The sequence below is a fragment of the Scyliorhinus torazame genome, chromosome 6, assembly GCF_047496885.1.
Source record: "Scyliorhinus torazame isolate Kashiwa2021f chromosome 6, sScyTor2.1, whole genome shotgun sequence".
Lineage (NCBI taxonomy): Eukaryota > Metazoa > Chordata > Chondrichthyes > Carcharhiniformes > Scyliorhinidae > Scyliorhinus > Scyliorhinus torazame.
In genome coordinates, this window is record NC_092712.1 from 111,649,666 (window position 1) to 111,670,202 (window position 20,537).

Sequence of the window (20,537 nt, forward strand, 5' to 3'; positions counted from 1 at the left end):
ATTGTTTCCACTGGCGGGTGAAAGCAGAACTAGGGGGCATAACCTCAAAATAAGGGGAAGTAGATTTAGGACTGAGTTTAGGAGGAACTTCTTCACCCAAAGGGTTGTGAATCTATGGAATGCCTTGCCCAGTGAAGCAGTAGAGGCTCCTTCATTAAATGTTTTTAAGATAAAGGTCCTTAGTTTCTTGAAGAATAAAGGGATTAAGGATTATGGTGTTCGGGCCGGAAAGTGGAGCTGAGTTCACAAAAGATCAGCCATGATCTAATTGAATTGTGGAGCAGGCTCGAGGGGCCAGATGGCCACTCCTGCCTCTAGTTCTTCTGTTCTTATTGACTTCAGGAAGCAAAATACTGAACAAACCCCTGCCTGCATCAACAGGGCCGAGGTGGAGACGGTTGACAGCTTCAATTCCTAGGTGTGCATATCACCAAAAATCTGTCCTGGTCCACCCACGTCGACACTACCACTAAGAAAGCACAACAGTGCCTATACTTCCTCAGAAACCTAAGCAAATTTGGCATGTCCACACTGACTCTTACCAACTGTGAGAGGAAACTGGAGCACCCATAGGACTCATGCTTACACTGGGAAAACATGCAGACTCTGCACAGACAGTGACCCAAACATAAATCGAACCTGGGACCCTGGTGCTGTGAGCAATAGTGCTACCCACTGTTGTACCTTGTAGTGGTAGTGGGCGGCATGGTAACACACTGATTAGCAGTGTTGCTTCACAGCACCAGGGACCGGATTCGATTCCCAGCTTGGATCACTGTCTGTGCAGAGTCTGCACATTTGCCCCATGTCTGCATGGATTTATTAGGATTTAGGAGATTTGGATTTGGTGTGCCCCTATTTTCATAAGAATTGCTACAAACTCTGTGCTTCCTGTCCCAGTTCATCATGCTGGATGTTCTATCACTTGGTACTCAGAATCTGATTCTTGGGTCTCTCCTGTACCTATAATTCAGCACTGATGAAGCTGGTACATTACCAGCTAATGTTACAATCAGTTCAGGTATGGGAGTCAATAGGAAAGCAGGACTTCCATTTTAAAATGCTGCAGGTACTCAGCAGGTCAGGCAGAATTTGTGGAGACAGGTAATCCAAGTTAATGTTTCAGATCCATTACCTTTCCTCAGAACTCAGGCCTAATGTGTATACAGAATACGCAACTGATCCTCTACCTGTCCCACCTGCTCAGTTATGAAGGATGCACCCAGCTTGCACACTGACTTTAAAAGGCACTTTTAAGTGGGGGCTGGTCAGCTCAGTTGGCTGGATGGCTGGTTTATGATACAGAGCAATGCCAATAGCATGGGTTCAATTTCTGTACCAGCTGAGGTTATCCATGAGGTTGCCTTCTCAGCCTTGCCCCTTGCCTGAGGTGTGATGACCCTCAGATAAAATCACCACCACTCAAAGGAGAGATAAGCCTCTGGGACTGTGGCAAATTTCGCTTTTCAGCATTGAAACAAACAATGCGGGAAACACTGAGCCGGTCAAGCAGCATCTGTGGAGAGAGAAACAATTAACAATGCTACTTACATTGGTCTGAGTTCAAGGAAAGATTATGAAACTGTGAAGCCAGATACTGCCATATACAGTGTGAATAAGGAGTTGTTAGCAAGATACTGGCATACACAGTGTGAATAAGGAGATTTGAAACCAGGTACTGTCATGCACAGTGTGAATAAGGAGATGTGAAGCCAGATGTGTGAATAAGGAATTGTGAAGCCAGGTGTGTGAATTAGGAGTTGTGAAGCCACATGTTGAATAAGGAATTGTGAAGCCAGACGTGTGAATTAGGAGTTGTGAAGCCAGATGTGTGAATTAGGAGTTGTGAAGCCAGATGTTGAATAAGGAATTATGAAGCCAGATGTGTGAATAAGGAGTTGTGGTGTGAGCTGCTGCTTACATTCTGGACCTGAAGGGGGAGCAGCACGTTGCCGTGTCCACGCATGCGCGGTGTGGCGCAGGCTTTCCCTGGAGTTCAGGAAGGGACAGAGACAAGATGGAGGTGTTGGTGCTTATCAGCTTCACCCTCCTTCTCATCCACCCGGGAATCAGCAAAGTCACCCTCCGACCAGTCACGGGAGGTAGGAGCGCCGTTCCCCGATCCTCCCTGGAAGGTCAAAAGATTGAGGGGGAGGGGAGATTTGGAGGCCGAGAACTTTGGGGTGGCGGATGTGCTTTTGGGTGGGGGGGAGAGGGGTGCTTTGGGTGGGGGGGAGAAGGGGTGCTTTGGGTGGGGGGGGAGAAGGGGTGCTTTGGGTGGGGGGGAGAAGGGGTGCTTTGGGTGGGGGGGGAGAAGGGGTGCTTTGGGTGGGGGGGAGAAGGGGTGTTTTGGGTGGGGGGGGAGAAGGGGTGCTTTGGGTGGGGGGGGAGAAGGGGTGCTTTGGGTGGGGGGGGAGAAGGGGTGCTTTGGGTGGGGGGGAGAAGGGGTGTTTTGGGTGGGGGGGAGAAGGGGTGTTTTGGGTGGGGGGAAGAAGGGGTGCTTTGGGTGGGGGGGAGAAGGGGTGCTTTGGGTGGGGGGGAGAAGGGGTGTTTTGGGTGGGGGGAAGAAGGGGTGCTTTGGGTGGGGGGGAGAAGGGGTGCTTTGGGTGGGGGGGAGAAGGGGTGCTTTGGGTGGGGGGGGAGAAAGGGTGTTTTGGGTGGGGGGAAGAAGGGGTGCTTTGGGTGGGGGGGAGAAGGGGTGCTTTGGGTGGGGGGGAGAAGGGGTGCTTTGGGTGGGGGGGAGAAGGGGTGTTTTGGGTGGGGGGGAGAAGGGGTGTTTTGGGTGGGGGGGAGAAGGGGTGCTTTGGGTGGAGGGAGAAGGGGTGCTTTGGGTGGGGGGGAGAAGGGGTGCTTTGGGTGGGGGGGAGAAGGGGTGTTTTGGGTGGGGGGAAGGGGTGCTTTGGGTGGGGGGGAGAGGGGGTGCTTTGGGTGGGAGGGAGAGGGGGTGCTTTGGGTGGGAGGGAGAAGGGGTGCTTTGGGTGGGAGGGAGAAGGGGTGCTTTGGGTGGGAGGGAGAAGGGGTGCTTTGGGTGGGGGGGAGAAGGGGTGCTTTGGGTGGGGGGGAGAAGGGGTGCTTTGGGTGGGTGGGTGGGGAGAAGGGGTGCTTTGGGTGGGTGGGGAGAAGGGGTGCTTTGGGTGGGGGGAGAAGGGGTGCTTTGGGTGGGGGGGAGAAGGGGTGCTTTGGGTGGGGGGGGAGAAGGGGTGCTTTGGGTGGGGGGGAGAAGGGGTGCTTTGGGTGGGGGGGAGAAGGGGTGCTTTGGGTGGGGGGGAAGAAGGGGTGCTTTGGGTGGGGGGGAAGAAGGGGTGCTTTGGGTGGGGGGGGAGAAGGGGTGCTTTGGGTGGGGGGGGAGAAGGGGTGCTTTGGGTGGGGGGGGAGAAGGGGTGTTTTGGGTGGGGGGGAGAAGGGGTGCTTTGGGTGGAGGGAGAAGGGGTTCTTTGGGTGGGGGGGAGAAGGGGTGCTTTGGGTGGGGGGGAGAAGGGGTGTTTTGGGTGGGGGGGAAGGGGTGCTTTGGGTGGGGGGGAGAAGGGGTGTTTTGGGTGGGGGGAAGGGGTGCTTTGGGTGGGGGGGAGAGGGGGTGCTTTGGGTGGAAGGGAGAAGGGGTGCTTTGGGTGGGGGGGAGAAGGGGTGCTTTGGGTGGGGGGGAGAAGGGGTGCTTTGGGTGGGGGGGAGAAGGGGTGCTTTGGGTGGGGGGGAGGAGGGGTGCTTTGGGTGGGGGGGAGGAGGGGTGCTTTGGGTGGGGGAGAAGGGGTGCTTTGGGTGGGGGAGAAGGGGTGCTTTAGGTGGGGGAGAAGGGGTGCTTTGGGTGGGGGGAGAAGGGGTGCTTTGGGTGGGGGGAGAAGGGGTGCTTTGGGTGGGGGAGAAGGGGTGCTTTGGGTGGGGGAGAAGGGGTGCTTTGGGTGGGGGAGAAGGGGTGCTTTGGGTGGGGGAGAAGGGGTGCTTTGGGTGGGGGGAGAAGGGGTGCTTTGGGTGGGGGGAGAAGGGGTGCTTTGGGTGGGGGAGAAGGGGTGCTTTGGGTGGGGGGAGAAGGGGTGCTTTGGGTGGGGGGAGAAGGGGTGCTTTGGGTGGGGGGAGAAGGGGTGCTTTGGGTGGGGGAGAAGGGGTGCTTTGGGTGGGGGGGAGAAGGGGTGCTTTGGGTGGGAGAAGGGGTGCTTCCGGTGGGGGTGGGGGAAAGGGGTGCTTTGGGAGAGGGTGGCAGAAGGTGCTTTGGGTGGGAGGGGGAAGAAGGGGCGCTTTCGGTTGTGGTGGAGAAGGGGTGCTTTGGGTGGGGGTGGAGAAGGTGCTTTGGGTGGGGGGGGAGAAGGGGTGTTTTGGGTGGGGGCGGAGAAGGGGCGCTGTGGGTGGGGGAAAGGGGCGCTGTGGGTGGGGGAAAAGGGGCGCAGTGGGTGGGGGAAGGGGCGCTGTGGGTGGGGGAAGGGGCGCTGTGGGTGGGGGAAAGGGGCGCTGTGTGTGGGGGAAAGGGGTGCTGTGGGGGTGGAGTGGGGAAAAGGGGGGGTGGGGGAGAGGGGCGGTGGGGGTGGGGGGGTGGGGGTGGGGGAGAGGGGCGGTGGGGGAGAGTGGGGGTGGGGGAGAGGGGCGGTGGGGGTGGGGGAGCTGAGGGTGGGGGAGGGGGGCGCTGGGGTTGGGGGAGGGGGGCGCTGGGGTTGGGGGAGGGGGGCGCTGGGGGTGGGGGAGGGGGGCGCTGGGGGTGGGGGAGGGGGGCGCTGGGGGTGGGGGAGGGGGGCGCTGGGGGTGGGGGAGGGGGGCTCTGGGGGAGGGGGGCGCTGGGGGAGGGGGGCGCTGGGGGTGGGGGAGGGGGGCGCTGGGGGTGGGGAGGGGGGCTCTGGGGGAGGGGGGCGCTGGGGGTGGGGGAGGAGGGCGCTTGGGGTTGGGGGAGGGGGGCGCTGGGGGTGGGGAAAAGGGGTGCTTTGGGTGGAGGTGGGGGAAAGGGGTGCTTTGGGTGGGGGTGGAGAAGGGGTGCTTTGGGTGGGGGTGGAGAAGGGTTGCTTTGGGTGGGGGTGAGTGAAAGGGGTGCTTTGGGTGGGGGTGAGGGAAAGGGGTGCTTTGGGTGGGGGTGAGGGAAAGGGGTGCTTTGGGTGGGGGTGGGGGAAAGGGTTGCTTTGGGTGGGGGTGGGGGAAAGGGGTGCATTGGATGGGGGTGGGGGAAAGGGGTGCTTTGGGTGGGGGGGAGAAGGGGTGCTTTGGGTGGGGGGGAAGAAGGGGTGCTTTGGGTGGGGGTGGAAGAAGGGGTGCTTTGGGTGGGGGGGAAGAAGGGGCGCTTTGGGTGGGGGGAAGAAGGGGCGCTTTGGGTGGGGGGGAAAGAAGGGGCGCTTTGTGGGCAGGGATCAGGAGGGGGTGCTTTGTGGGCGAGTGTGGTGCTTTGGGGACGAAGACGTTGGGATGTTGGCAGGGTTGGTCGACTGGGAGGGGGTGGAGGCTGTTAGCGCCATTGAAGGTGGTGGAGGCGGTGCTTGGTGCTGGGGGTGATGGCGGTGAGGGATTCCTCAGTGGTGGGATGTGTTGGCAGAGGGAGGTTGCTTGGGATTGGAGGCGGGGGGGTGGGGGGCGAGAATAGTGCTTGGGGTCAGAGAGTATTGGTGGAGGCAGTGTGCTTGCAGGTGTGGTGGGGTTTGGGAGGGGCTGCTCACGGGATGGTGGTGGAGAGGGGATTCTTGAGGGATTGCGGTTGTGGAGAGGGGCTTCTCGAGGGGGTGCTTGTGGTGGGGGGACTAGGGGGTGGGGTGGTTGGGGGGGTGAAGACTGGGTGCTCGCAGCGGAGAGGGGGTACTCGTGGGGGGATTGGGGGGTGGGGTGGTTGGGGGGGCGGGGAGGGGGTGCCCGCGGCGGAGAGGGGGTGCCCGCGGCGGAGAGGGGGTGCCCGCGGCGGAGAGGGGGTGCCCGCGGCGGAGAGGGTGTGCCCGCAGCGGAGAGGGTTGCTCGCGGAGGAGGGGGTGCGTGCGGCGGAGAGGGGGTGCTCACAGTGGGAGCTGTTGGAGAGGGGCGTCCTCGCGGGGGTTGTTGGTGGAGACCGGGTCCTTCGTGGTGGGGGTGTTGGAAGAGGGGGAGTCCTTGGGGCTGGGGGTGGAGAGGGTGCTCGGAGGTGGGGGTATTGGTGGAGATGGGGTTCTCGCGGGAGGGTGATGGAGAGGGAGTGAGTGAGGGGGGGTTGGTGGAGAGGGGGTGGACGATGAAGGGGTTGGTGGAGAGTGGGTGGGCGATGGGGGGTTGGTGGCGAGGAGGTGGACGATGGGGGGGTTGGTGGAGAGGGGGTGGGCGATGGGGTTGGAGAGGGGGTGAGCGATGGGGTGTGTTCGCGAGTGGGTTTTGGAGCGGGGTGAGGGTGGGGGCTTTGGCAGGGGGGTGGGGAGTTTGGAGAGGGGGTGAGGGAGTGGGTGGGTTTGGAGAGGGGGTACTGGGGTATGGAGAGTGTGTTGATGGATAGGGGTGCTGGGAGTGGGAGGCGAACGTGGGTATTGGAGGGCTGTGGAGAGGGTAGCAGGATTGCTCAGGTTGTGGGGAGGGGATCGGGGATCGGAATTGGAGAGGAATTGCTCAGGTTGTGGGGAGATGACAGGAGGTGCTTTGGGGACAGGGGAAGGGAGCACATTTGGGGATGGAGGGACGGGGGTGCTTTGGGGGCAAGGGAGAGTCGGGGTGAGGGTTGTAGGCGGAGATTGGTGGCTCGCAGATTGGGGCTCTGCAGCGAGGGGGTGCTCGGAGGTGGGAGGTGTTGTTGGAGAGGATGTGCTCGGAGGTGGGGGGTGTTGTCGGAGACGGGGTGCTCGGAGGTGGGAAGTTTTTTCGGAGAGGGGGTGTTGTCCGAGAGGGGGTGCTCTGAGGTGGAGGGTGTTGTCGGAGAGGGGGTGCTCGGAGGTGGGGGGGTGTTGTCGGAGAGGGGGTGCTCCGAGGTGGGGGGGGTGTTGTCGGAGATGAGGTGCTCGGAGGTGGGGGTGTTGTCAGAGAGGGGGTGCTCGGAGGTGGGGGGTGTTGTCGGAGAGGGGGTGCTCCGAGGTGGGGGTGTTGTCGGAGAGGAGGTGCTCGGAGGTGGGGGGTGTTGTCGGAGAGGAGATGCTCGGAGGTGGGGGCGGTGTTGTCGGAGATGAGGTGCTCGGAGGTGGGGGGTGTTGTCAGAGAGGGGGTGCTCGGTGGTGAGGGGTGCTGGTGGCAAGGGGGTGCTCCTGAGGTGGGGGGCTGTTGGCGGAGAGGAGGTGCTCGGAGGTGGGGGGTGTTGTCAGAGAGGGGGTGCTTGGTGGTGGGGGGTGCTGGCGGCGAGGGGGTGCTCGGAGGTGGGGACTGTTGGCGGAGAGGATGTGCTCAGAGGAGGGGGATGTTGTCAGAGAGTGAGTGCTTGCCGATTGGTGGTCTGGAGGTGCACGGAGGTGGAGGGTGTTGGCAGAAAGGGATTGCTTGGAGGAGGGAGGTGCTGACGGAGAGGGGTTGCTTGGAGGTGGGGGAGGGGGGGTTGGAGGAGATGTGGTGCTTTGAGGTGGGGGTGTTGTCAGAGAGGGGTAGAAAGTGGGTGCTCTGATTTGTGGGTGGGGCAGTAGATGGGATGGATGGGGGTACTGTGGGTGTGGAGAAGGGGTACTGAGTAGGGTGGATAGGGGTTCTGGGAGGCGAGAGTGGGTGCTGGAGAGCTGTGGACAGGGTAGTGGGGAATCTAGGTTTGTGGGGAGGGGAGTGTGGGTGCTCGGGGGTGGGGGAAGAGGATGCTCCACTCCTGCCTTAACTCATTTGGTGATGAATCTCCATTACTTCAGCCCACTCCTGCCTGGCCTTCTCCCTCCATAACTTGAAGTCATCTTTAACTCTGCTGCCTATGTCCTGATTCCTTCCAGGTCCCTTCTATTCATCTATCACTCTTGTGCTATATATGCTCTCATTTAAGCAAAATTTTAATTTTAAAATCTTTGTTATCAAATCACTCCGTGACTTTTCCCCTGTTTATTTCCGACAGTCCTCGAGTATCACCACACTTCCAATTCTGTCCTCTTGAGCATCGCAATTTTAATAACCTCACCTTTGTCAGCCTTGTCTCCTGCTTCCATCACCCCAAGTTTGGAATTCCCTCTCTATACCTCCTTGCCTCTCTACGTCTTCTCCTTTTAGACTCGGTGTTAGATTTTCTTCAGAAGTGCAGCTGTGAAACTCCTTGGGATGTTTTGCTATGTTAAAAGTGCTATATAAATCAATACAAGTTTTTATTGGTGAGGTAGTTTTACACGCTTAGCAGCCAAACTGCAGGATTGTTTGTTCCAGTGTCAGATGGCAAGACACAATGGATGCTGCACATTGCTGCTGGGTTTTGGCACATGAACATCTTTGTGGAGAAACTGCACATCAGTACTCATCACAGCCACTTTTATACTTCCACGATATTTTACGAGGAAGCTTATCTTTAAACTGTTATGTTCATTAACAATTCACAGTGCTCTACAAGAGCGTTATAATTAATGAAACAGTTGACAATATAAGAATTAGAATATTGTAAAATATTTGAAGTGTCAAGTGATAGGTTTTAGTCCGATGAATGAGGAGAGGCAATATGAAATAAAGGGTACAATTCTAAAGAGGATGTGGAATGACCTGGAGGTATATGTGTACAAATCTTTGAATACGGCAGGGCAGGTTGAGAAAGCTGTTAATAAGACATTGGGCTTTATAAGTTCAGACTTAGAGTACAGAAGCATCAGAATTATGGGGAACCATTATATAGCAGTGGTTCAGCCTCATCTGGTGTATTCTGTCCAATTATTTAGCAAGCATGTGAAGGTTTCAGAGGGTATAGAAAAGATTGATGAGAATAATTCCAGGGATGAGAGGCGGAAATTATGAGGATAGATTGGCAAAGCTGGCGGTGTCCTTTTGGAAGGAGAGACAGTTGAGAGGAGATTTTGACTGTCGTGTTCAAAATTGACAGGTCTGGACTGAGTAGATAGGGAGAAACTGTTCCTGTTGGCAAAAGGGTTGAGAACCAGGGGCATTGATTTAAGGTGGCTGGCAAAAGAACCAGAGGTGACCTGAGGAAAAGGTTGTTTCGGCACTGAGTGACTAAGATCTGGAATACACTGTCTGAGAGGGTCGTGAAGGCAGATTCATTTGTGGCTTTTGAAACGGAACTGGATAATTATCTGAAGGGGAAAGCTTTCCAGGGCAATGGGGAAGTGAAAGAGGGACTAGCTGAGTAATTTAAACGGAGCTGGAATCAACATGGAATCAGAGTGGTTACAGCATAAAAGGCCGCTCGACCTGTCATGTCTGTGTCAGCTCTCTGCAAGTGCAACTCGCCTAGTCCCATAACCCTGCCTTTCTCCCATAACGCAAAAATATTTTTCTCTTCAAATAATTATCCAATTCTCTTTTAAAGGCCTCTGTTGAACCTGCTTCCACCATAATCTCAGGCAGTGCTTCCAGATGCTATACACACAGTAAAAAATGCATTTCCTCATGGCGAGTGTTATTCTTGTATACATATTTCATTTGCTGTTCAAATGTGATACTGTTTTCAGCTCAGTCAATAAACTTTGTTTTTCATGCGGCTGCATTGTACCTGAAGAAGCAGTCTTCAATTGGAGATGAAACTGAGGAAAAATGTAACGGCAATGTTAGCATTTTCTTGGAGCGTAATCATTTGTAACATACTGTATTCATTAAGAATAAAACAAATGTCTTTTATTGAGGAAGGCTGACAGGCTCAAGTGAAAAAATGTAACTTTTAGGAATATCTACTTGTTGATGTTTCCAGTTCTGACAAAATAAATCCCAGTAACTGGCAGAAGAGATTTCAAAACTTTGCCAGATATTGTTTTCAAATTGATAATAATCTTTATTAGTATCACAAGTAGGCTTACATTAACACTGCAATGAGGTTACTGTGAAAATCCCCTAGTCGTCACATTCCGCCTGTACACATATATCATATACATATAGGGGCTGGTTTAGCACAGGGCTAAAGAGCTGGCTTTTAAAGCAGACCAAGGCAGGCCAGCAGCACGGTTCAATTCCCATACCAGCCACCCCAAACAGGCGCTGGACTGACGACAAGGGGCTTTTCACAGTAACTTCATTTGAAGCCTACTTGTGACAAATGATTTTCATTCATTTCAATTTCATTTCATCATTAAACTATACTGTTCAGCATTAATTGTGAAGTAGTAAGGAGCCTTCAAATGTGAAGTTTCCCAGTCTAGGATTGTTCAGTTGAATCATTTGTTAAAATAATTTGATTTGAGGATGACTGAACCATAGCGGTTTCATTTTTATGATGAATCTCGACCCAAAGGTATTTAACCTTAAGGAAAATTGTAATCTTAAGCAGCCACAAGTGTTTTTTTTAAACACAGCCCAGGCCTGTGGATCTCCATTGTTACAATTTCTTCAGATGCTTTCTCATTTATGTTCTTTCAGCTGTATCCAAATTCTTTTCTGTTGTAGTCTTCAAACAACTAAAGAGAGAAATTGTACCTTCTGTTGCTAACTTTTCTTTACTTTTATATAGAATGTTCAGATTTTACAAATACATCCTGTGAACAGTGCTTGGAAAATGTCAGTGTAAGTATCACAAGTTCATCAATTTATAGAAGAATATCTGAGAATTTATAGTTTGAGTCTTTACTTGCTCTGGTGAGAGAAAGTAATTTGCCTTGTTAGCGGTGCAAAAATCCATAATTAGCATCAGAATAACGAGCATAACTCTCGGATAAAATTCCAAACAGGATCATGAATCTAGGGCAGATTTGTAACTTTCTTTTGCTTGTTTCATAAAGTTAAAAAAATTTTTTTTAGAGTACCCAATTAATTTTTTCCAATTAAGGGGCAATTTAGCGTGGTCAATACACCTAGCCTGCACATCTTTGGGTTGTGGGGGTGAAACCCAAGCAAACACGGGGAGAATGTGCAAACTCCACACGGACAGTGACCCAGAGCCGGGATCGAACCTGGGACCTCGGCGTCGTGAGGCTACAGGGCTAACCCACTGCGTCACCGTGCTGCCCTTTTTGTTTCATAAAGTTGACCCTCTGGGTGTAAGGAACGACAACTGCACTTTCTTACAGCTCCGAATTGTTACTCCGTTTGCACATCCTGAATAACACTGCTTGTCTAATCAGTTAATTTTACTTTTGAAAATTAGATTCATAGACACTATAATTAACCATTCCAACTTGCAGGACATTAATTGTCTTTGTAATAGCAAACATTGGTATCTTATAAGATTCCAAGCAAGTAATTTCAAAAGCGAATGTCTTGTAACAGTAAATCTGATGTGTTGCACGTCTATTCGACTACATCAATGTTTAAAATTACATCTCTATCTGTAAAAGTTGATTTCTTCTGCAAGTGTTCTTTATCTTAAACTAATACATGTTTATGAATAATAGCAATGTTTTGAAAGCAGGAAATGCCCAGTATGCACCGTGGCATTGATTTCACTGCTCTGTCAAATAGCCATTCATTTACTTTTTGACAGCTGGCATCGGTTTACTTTCGATGCACACCACTGAATGTAAGCAGATGACTCCCATCAATCATAGTGATGTCAAAATTTAGGGGCAGGTTTGAAGGATTCAGCCAGCTTTCAAGACATCGGCATCAGTTGAAAAGTCCAAGATTCAGCAGGCCTCTTGTTTTTAGTCGGCCATACCCATGTTTACAAACTGCATTTTGTTCAGTTCTAGAAAGTGATTTGACCACGACTTCAGAAACAAATTTGTGGTCTTCCTCAATCAGGATGCAGAGAATTCAATTGTTTCCTAATGTAAGTTTCTCTGCCAATTAAAACACATCCTTGCAAGCAACTTCGTACTAACCATATATCAATTCCGTTCGTGCCTGAAATGAGCTCACGGACAAACAAAATAGCAGCAGAAGTAATACCATTCGGCCCCTCAAGCCTGCTCCGCCATTCAATGAGATCATGCCTGATCTGTTTCTCTTTCAAACTTCACGTTCCCATCTACCTCCGATAACCTTTGATTCCTTTAAAAAAATAAAAAATTTAAGAGTACCCAATTCATTTTAACCAATTAAGGGACAATTTCGCATGGCTAATCCACCTATTCTGCACATTTTTGGGTTGTGGGGGCGAAACCCACACAAACACAGGGAGAATGTGCAAACTAACCTTCGATTCCTTTGCCTAACAAGAATCTATTTTCCTCTACGTTCAAATATTCAATGACCCTGCCTTCTGAGGCAAAGGGTTCCTTCCGAGAAAATCATTCTCCTCATCTCTGTCCTAAAAGGGCGACGTCTAATTTTTAAACAGTGTCCCCAAGTTCTGGATTACCTACAAGAGGAAACGTCCTTTCCACCTCACCTTTGTTAAGACCTGATGTGGAGATGCTGCCGTTGGACTGGGGTGAGCACAGTGAGAAGTCTTACAACACCATGTTAAAGTCCAACAGGTTTGTTTCGAATCACTAGCTTTCGGAGCACAGCTCCTTCACCTGAGGAAGGAGCTCTGAAAGCTAGTGATTTGAAACAAACCTGTTGGACTTTAACCTGGTGTTGTAAGACTTCTTACTTTGTTAAGACCACTCAGGATCCTGTATGCTTCAATCGACTCGCCGCTCACTCTTCTAAACCCCAGTGGAAACAAGCCCAATCTGTCCAACTTTCCTTTGGAAGACAACCCGCTCATTCCAGATATAAATCCTGTAAAACTCCGAATCGCCTCCAATGCATTCACATCCTTAAATAGGGAGACCGAAACTGCACATAGTATTCAAGATGTGGTTTCACCAATGCCTTGTATAACTGAAGCATAACATCCTTACTTTTGTGTTCAATTCTTCATAATAAAGGATAGCATTTCTTTTTCAAAAAGTATTTTTGAGATTTTCCATTTTACAATAAATGTTTTACAACTAAACCCATATTCCAGGAGTACCTAGCCAGAGAAAACGGAAGCGAGGCCGTCAACAATGCACCCAGACTAGATCTTCTACAGTACCTCGCCTCTTATCTGCCTCCATACAGAACCTGGGTCGCTGCGCCACCCTGGCACCTTATCAGCATTAGCTGTCAAATAATAATAAAGCAAATTCGACAATCCTCGGCCTCCCGACTGCTTCTCACTTTCAAGAACTACCCTATGGATCTTTAGAGATTTGCCTGCCCATATGAGGGTGAGATCAGCTTATTAACCCTCACAAAAAAGATTTCGGGAGAAAGATAGGAAGACATTGAAATAAAAACCTCGGAAGAATATTAATTTTAATAGACTGGACTCTGTCTGACAGGGGAAGGTTGTCACACTTTTGCAGATCGGACTTAACCTTGTCCACCAGACCTGTGAAGTTCAATTTATGCAACCGTGCCCAATCATGGGCCACCTGGACTCTCAGATACCTGAAGCTGCAGCTGGTCAAGCGAAATGACAACACCACCAAGTTGGCTTCCCTCCCTGGGGGGTTAACCGGACAACATTGGCTCGTTTTCCGATTCAACTTGTAACCTGAAAATAAAGCAAAGGTCCTCTAGATCCATTATATCACCCATGGTGGGCACCGGGTCCATAACATAGCAGATCGTCAGCATATAGGGACACTCTGTACTTCACTCCTCCCCTCTTTATCCCCTTCCACTTACCCGAAGCCTTCAAAGCTAAGGCAAAGGGCTCAATCGCTAACACAAATAGGAGGGGAAACATCGGACACCCCTGTAGTCCCTCTATTCAATGGAAGTATCCGAACTCAGGGAATTGGTACGCACACGAGCAAGGGGGCCCTAGACGACAACTGTAGACATGAAATCAATTTTGGCCCTAGACCGAACCTCTCCAGAACTTTCAAAAAGGTACCTGCATTCCACCCTGCCAAATGCCTTCTCGGCATCTAAAGACACAATCACCTCCAGCTCGGGCTCCTCGGACGAGGAGAGAATAACATTCAACAGCCTCTGAATATTGGCTGACAATTGCGGGCCCTTGAAAAAGCCTATGTCATCCTCCATAATCACCGCAGGGCTCTAGCTTTATTGCCAACACCGTAGCTAGTATCTTGGCTTCCACTTTTAACAGCGAGATAGTCTGTTGGGTCCTTATCCTTTTTCAACAGTCGTGAATTAGGCCTGCAAAAGTGTAGCAGGCAGGAATCCCCGGGACAGAGAATGGTTAAACATATCTACCAGTAACGGCACCAACTGATCTGCAAACATCTTAATATGGGTCTGAAACCAAAGTACCAATCTAATCCCTAACCTGAATAATCTCCCGGGAGGCCACCTGCTGCCTCAACTGATGAGCTAACAGACGCTGGCCTTCTCTGCATACTCATAAAAGATCCTCCCCTCAAACACCGCAACTGTCTAACCGCTTTCTCAGTAGACGACAGATCAAACAGTCTGCAGCTATTTCATGCTTGTCAGGAGCTCCAGGGTAGGGTCCATCTCCCAAGATATCATCCACCAAACTCTGCTGTTCCACCCTTATCTCCCTCTCCATATGCACCTTATGCGATATAATCTCTCCTCTAATCACTGCTTGGTTTCGAGGCTTCCCAAAGCATGCAGGGCACGACAGAATCATTCCAATTGAATTCTACATACTCGCCAATGGCCTTGGACATGCGCCCATGGAACCCCAAATCCGTCAACAACCCTACACCTAAACTCTATGGTGGTTGCTGAGCAGAGCCCAATTCCAGAACCAAATCCACCAGATGTGGGGCTGAGATCACAATGGCTAAGTATTCTGCCTTCCTCACCCAAGGGAGGCGAGACCTACCCACTGGAAAAAAGACAATCGTGAAATACGCCTTATGTACTGGTGGGATAAACGCAAATTCCTTAAACAGGTGCATAAACCTCCACAGATCTGCATCACCCCCTCCTCACCTGCTCCATAAACACTAACAACGTTTTCGCCGCCCCGAGAGCGCCAACGATTTCGGCCTAGAACGGCTCTGCTTTGGATCTAGCACACAATTTAAACCACTTCCGAAAATCAGTTGGTGTGTATCCAAATCCGGAATGGACACCAGCAGCATTCTAATAAATGTTGTGACATCCCAGTTTGAGGCATATACATTAACTAATACCACCAACATACCTGCCAAAGACCTTGCAACCATCACATACCCACGGTATGGGTCCGCCACAATCTTGTCCGCTGAAAAACGAACCCTTTTATTGATTAAAATTGCACCCCCCCTGAGCTCTACTGTGAAAGACCTGGCTCACCCACCCGTTCCGCAATCTGGGCTGGTCCCTCATCTGCAGATGCGTCTCCTGTTTCCTTCGCATAACAGATAATGATTCTCCTTGGCCCACTTCAGGACCCACTCCTCCCTGGAAGCTGCAAAACCTTGACTCGAAGTGCTCGTGGTGGCTCATTCGCCTGTGGCTTCTGCCGGAATGTTCACTGGGACCTGTCCAATTCTGGAGGGGATGCCAATACACTCTCTCCCACCACCTTACTGAATATCTGAGAAAAGTGCGCAGTTGGATTCGGGCCCTCGATACCCTCAGACAACCCCATGACCCTGAGGTTTTGTCTCCTCGACCGATTTTTCCAGGTCATCCACCTTCGCCCTCAGGTTCTTATTCTTCTCTGCCGTCACCGAGATCCCAGCCTCCAGTGAGGTAATTTTGTTGCTGTGCCTCGATAAAGCCGCCTCCACCCCCTGCAACAACTTGCCATGCTCTTTCACAGCTTTTGGAGTCATCTCCAATTGGACAGGGCCCAGCACTTCTTCAATTGATTTACTGACAGTATCGAACATCACTCTCCATTGCCTCACAAAATGCGTTTCAAATTGCTTTTAAAATTCAGTAGCCAGTACCCTAGTTAGCCTATCTGCCGTGATCGGGATGGCCACAACCGCCACGGCCATCTTCCCCGCTGAGGCTCAACACGAAGCCTCCTAGTCGGTTGAAGAATTTCCACCTGCGGACTTGCCAGTTGTAGCCTTTTTTGGTATACATCCACACTAGGACCCCGCTACTTTCGCATGGGAAGAGTGTCCAAAAAAAACCCTGGAAACTCGGCAAAAAAGACCAAAAAAAGATACCCTGGTAGGAGCTACCTAGTGCATGACCTCCTACATGCCACCACCAGAAGTCCCAGGATCGCATTTCATTAGTCTGAATTACTTGCTGTACCTGTATATACTAACTTTTTGTGACTAATGCACTAGAAAACCAAAATCCTTGTGTACCTCAGAATTCTGCAGTCATTCTCCATTTAAGTAATACTCTGCATTATTGTTCTTCCTGCCAAAGTGAACAACTTCATATTTTCCCATGTTATACTCCATCTGCCAGATTTCTGCCTACTCACTGAACCTATCTGCAACCTCCTCCACAACATACCTAACTTTGTGTCATCTGCAAATTTACCAACCTTGCCTTCGCTCCCTTCATCCAAGTCATAGATATAATTATAAAAGGTTGAGGCTCCAACACAGGATTTGATTTGATTTATTGTCACATGTACCGAAGTACAGTGAAAAGTATTTTTCTGCGGCCAAGGGAACGTATGCAGTACGTACATAGTAGACAAAAAAGAATAATCAACAGAGTACATTGACCAATGGTACATCGACAAACAGTGATTGGCTACAGTGCGGAACAAGCCAAACAAAGCAAATACATGAGCAAGAGCAGCGTAGGGCGTTGTGAATAGTGTTCTTACAGGGAACAGATCAGTCTGAGGGAGAGTCGTTGAGTCTAGTAGCTTTGGGGAAGAAGCTGTTCCAATGTCTGGATGTGCGAGTCTTCAGACTTCTGTACCTTCTGCCTGATGGAAGGGTCTGGAAGAAGGCAAAGCCTGGGTGGGAAGGGTCTCTGATAATGCTATCTGCCTTCCTGACGCAGCGGGAGGTGTACACAGAATCAATGGGAGGGTGGCAAGCTTGTGTGATGCGTTGGGCCCGAGTGACTCCACTCCTCGCATTCTGCCAATCGGAAAAGCACTTTTAAAAAAAAATATATATTTTATTAAAGTTTTCAAACACAGTTTTTTCCCTTACAAATCAAAGAAATAAAAATACAAGTAACATAATAACTGCAATATAACATTGTGTAACTAACATGGTAAACTAACTAAATAACAAGAAGTAATACCCCCCCCCCCGCCCCCGGCCCCTCCCCCCCTCCAAAAACCCAAACAATTTACCAATCGGAAAAGCACTTTTTAAAAAAATATATATTTTATTAAAGTTTTCAAACACAGTTTTTTCCCTTACAAATCAAAGAAATAACAATACAAGTAACATAATAACTGCAATATAACATTGTGTAACTAACATGGTAAACTAACTAAATAACAAGAAGTAATACTCCCCCCCCCCCCCCCCCCGCCCCCTCCCCCCCCCCCCTCCAAAAACCCAAACAATTTACCAATCGGAAAAGCACTTTTTAAAAAAAATATATATTTTATTAAAGTTTTCAAACACAGGTTTTTCCCTTACAAATCAAAGAAATAAAAATACAAGTAACATAATAACTGCAATATAACATTGTGTAACTAACATGGTAAACTAACTAAATAACAAGAAGTAATACCCCCCCCCCCCCCCCGCCCCCTCTCCCCCTCCAAAAACCCAAACAATTGGTAAGGACCTCGTTAAAGGTCCTTACCAGCAGCGGGGCCAACAAGTCCACATATTTTCTATAAAATTCCACGGGGAACCCATCTGGTCCCGGGGCCTTCCCTGCCTGCATGTTCCCCAGCCCCTTGGTAACCTCGTCCACCCCAATCGGCGCCCCCAGGCCTTCCACCTCCTGCTCCTCCACCCTCGGGAACCTTAATTGGTCCAAAAACTGCTGCATCTCCTCTTTTCCCTCCGGGGGTTTGGACCTATAAAGACTCTCGTAAAAGGTCTTAAACACCTCGTTTATCTTCCCTGCTCTCCGCACCGTAGCTCCCTTTTCATCCCTAATTCCCCCTAACTCCCTCGCCGCTGTCCTCTTTCGCAGCTGATGGGCCAACAGGCGACTCGCCTTTTCCCCATATTCATATCTCATCCCCTGTGCCTTCCTCCACTGTGCCTCCGCCCTCCTTGTGGTCAACAGGTCGAACTCCGTCTGGAGTCGTCGCCTCTCCCTGTATAGTCCTTCCTCCGGGGTCTCCGCGTATTCTTTATCTACCCTCAAAATCTCCCCCAGTAGTCTTTCCCTTTCCTTGGCCTCTATTTTCCCCTTGTGGGCCCTGATGGAGATCAGCTCTCCTCTGACCACCGCCTTTAGTGCTTCCCGTACTACTCCCACTCGGACCTCTCCGTCGTCATTGGCCTCCAGGTATCTTTCGATACATCCCCGCACCCTTCCGCAGACTCCCTCATCCGCCAGTAATCCCACATCCAGTCGCCAGAGTGAACGCTGCTCCCTCTCCTCTCCTAGTTCCAGGTCCACCCAGTGTGGGGCATGATCTGAAACAGCTATGGCTGAATACTCAGTTCCTTCCACCCTCGAGATCAGTGACCTTCCCAAAACAAAGAAATCTATCCGGGAATACACCTTGTGAACATGGGAGAAGAAGGAGAACTCTTTGGCCTTCGGCCTAACAAATCGCCACGGATCCACTCCCCCCATTTGGTCCATAAACCCCCTAAGCACCTTGGCCGCTGCCGGCCTTCTTCCGGTCCTAGATCTAGATCTATCTAACCCTGGGTCCAACACGGTGTTGAAGTCTCCCCCCCCATTATCAGGTTTCCTACCTCCAGGTCCGGGATACGTCCCAGCATCCGCTTCATAAATCCCGCATCATCCCAATTCGGGGCATATATGTTAACCAACACGACCTCCATTCCCTCCAGTCTGCCACTCACCATCACATATCTGCCTCCGCTGTCTGCTACAATGTTCCTAGCTTCGAATGACACCCGTTTCCCCACCAGTATGGCCACCCCTCTGTTCTTTGCATCCAGCCCTGAGTGGAACACCTGTCCCACCCATCCTTTCCTTAACCTAACTTGGTCCGCCACCTTCAGGTGCGTCTCCTGAAGCATAGCCACGTCTGCCCTCAGTCCTTTCAAGTGCGCGAACACTCGGGCCCTTTTAATCGGCCCATTTAGGCGCCTCACGTTCCACGTGATCAGCCGAACTGGGGGGCTACCTGCCCCCTTCCCGTGTCGACTAGCCATCACCCTCTCTAGGCCAGTCCCACGTCCCGGTTCCGCGCGCACACCCGTTCCCCAGGCGGCGCATTTCAACCCCGACCACCCTTTCTTTTACCAGTTCCTCTTTGATTTCTGCAGGTCTAGCATGATTGCTCCCCCATATTGCTTCCGAAAGTCAGCTGACTTCAACTGACCCCGGCTTCTCCCGCTCTCTCCTTGACCCCCCCCCGTGTGGGGAACTCCCATCTACCTTGCGCCTATCTTCCCGCCATCATCTTTCTGGCGCGGGAACAAGAACAGTAAGCCCCGTGTTCTCTATAGTTGTCCCGCCCCTTGTGGCGCAGCTCCCTCTGCCGCCCCACTCCCATTCCCCATCCCCCGCCTATGTCTCTTCTTCCCCCCCACCGGCGCCCACATTTCTTAGTGTCCCCCCCCAATTTACATCTCTATATACATCGGCATTGTCATTTCCCCTCTAACATCAGTCCCTCAGTTCTGATCCAATTTCTCGTTTTTAGTGAAGGTCCATGCTGCTTCCGCCGTTTCGAAGTAGTGATGCCTCTCCTGGTGCGTGACCCACAGTCGCGCCGGCTGCAGCACCCCGAACTGCACCTTCTTGTGTAGCACCTCTTGGCTCGATTAAAACTCTCCCTCCTTCTCGCCACCTCCGCACTCCAATCCTGGTACACCCGTACCACTGCATTCTCCCATCTACTACTTCGTACCTTTTTGGCCCATCTCAGAACCACCTCTCTGTCATTGAAGCGATGAAATCGCACGATCGTCGCCCTAGGTGGTTCTCCCGCCTTTGGTCTCCTCGCAGGGACCCGATGAGCCCCTTCCACTTCCAACTGGCCCGAGGGGGCCTCAGCTCCCATTAGCGAGCGAAGCATCGTGCTCACGTAAGCCCCGCCGTCCGCTCCTTCCACTCCCTCGGGGAGACCCAGGATCCGAAGGTTCTTTCTCCGTGATCTGTTTTCTAGGACTTCAATCCTTTCAATGCACTTTTTGTGGAGCGCCTCGTGTGTCTGCGTTTTGACCGCCAGGCCCAGGATCGCGTCTTCGTTGTCCGTCACCTTCTGCTCCACCACGCGGAGCTCCATCTCCTGGGTCTTTTGTGCCTCCTTAAGCCCCACAATTGCCTGTAGCATCGGGGCCAGCACCTCCTCCTTAAGCAGCTCCACACACCGTCTCAAAAATTCGTCTTGGTCTGGCCCCCATGTCGCCTGGGCTCTCTCCGCCGCCATCTTGCTCCTTTTTTCTTCTGCCCCTGTCCTCGAGGATTCTTCACGATCTGGCCGCCACCGCCGATATTTTTCTTTTTCGTTGGGGGGGGACTCCCTGTTGTCTCACCCCACACCGGGTTTCGTCCCGAAAAAATTCCCCGTTGGGGCTCTTAAAAGAGCCCGAAGGTCCGTTTGAGTTGGAGCCGCCGAAACGTGCAGCTTAGCTGGTCATCGCCGCAACCGGAAGTCCGGAAAAGCACTCTTAATGCATACT

At 51.6% G+C, this 20,537-nt stretch overlaps 1 protein-coding gene across 2 annotated transcripts in view; it reads left to right on the forward strand.

Moving 5' to 3' along the window:
* Positions 1-1,957: 1,957 nt before the first annotated feature.
* Positions 1,958-20,537, forward strand: part of LOC140424957 (pituitary tumor-transforming gene 1 protein-interacting protein-like) — a 115,850-nt gene continuing 97,270 nt past the window's right edge. For both annotated transcript variants that reach the window (XM_072508680.1, XM_072508681.1), the window contains exons 1-2: positions 1,958-2,102; positions 10,475-10,527. In XM_072508680.1, the coding sequence (XP_072364781.1) occupies positions 2,018-2,102; positions 10,475-10,527 (138 nt within the window). In that variant the 5' untranslated portion in view covers positions 1,958-2,017. The remainder of the gene's footprint in view (positions 2,103-10,474; positions 10,528-20,537) is intronic.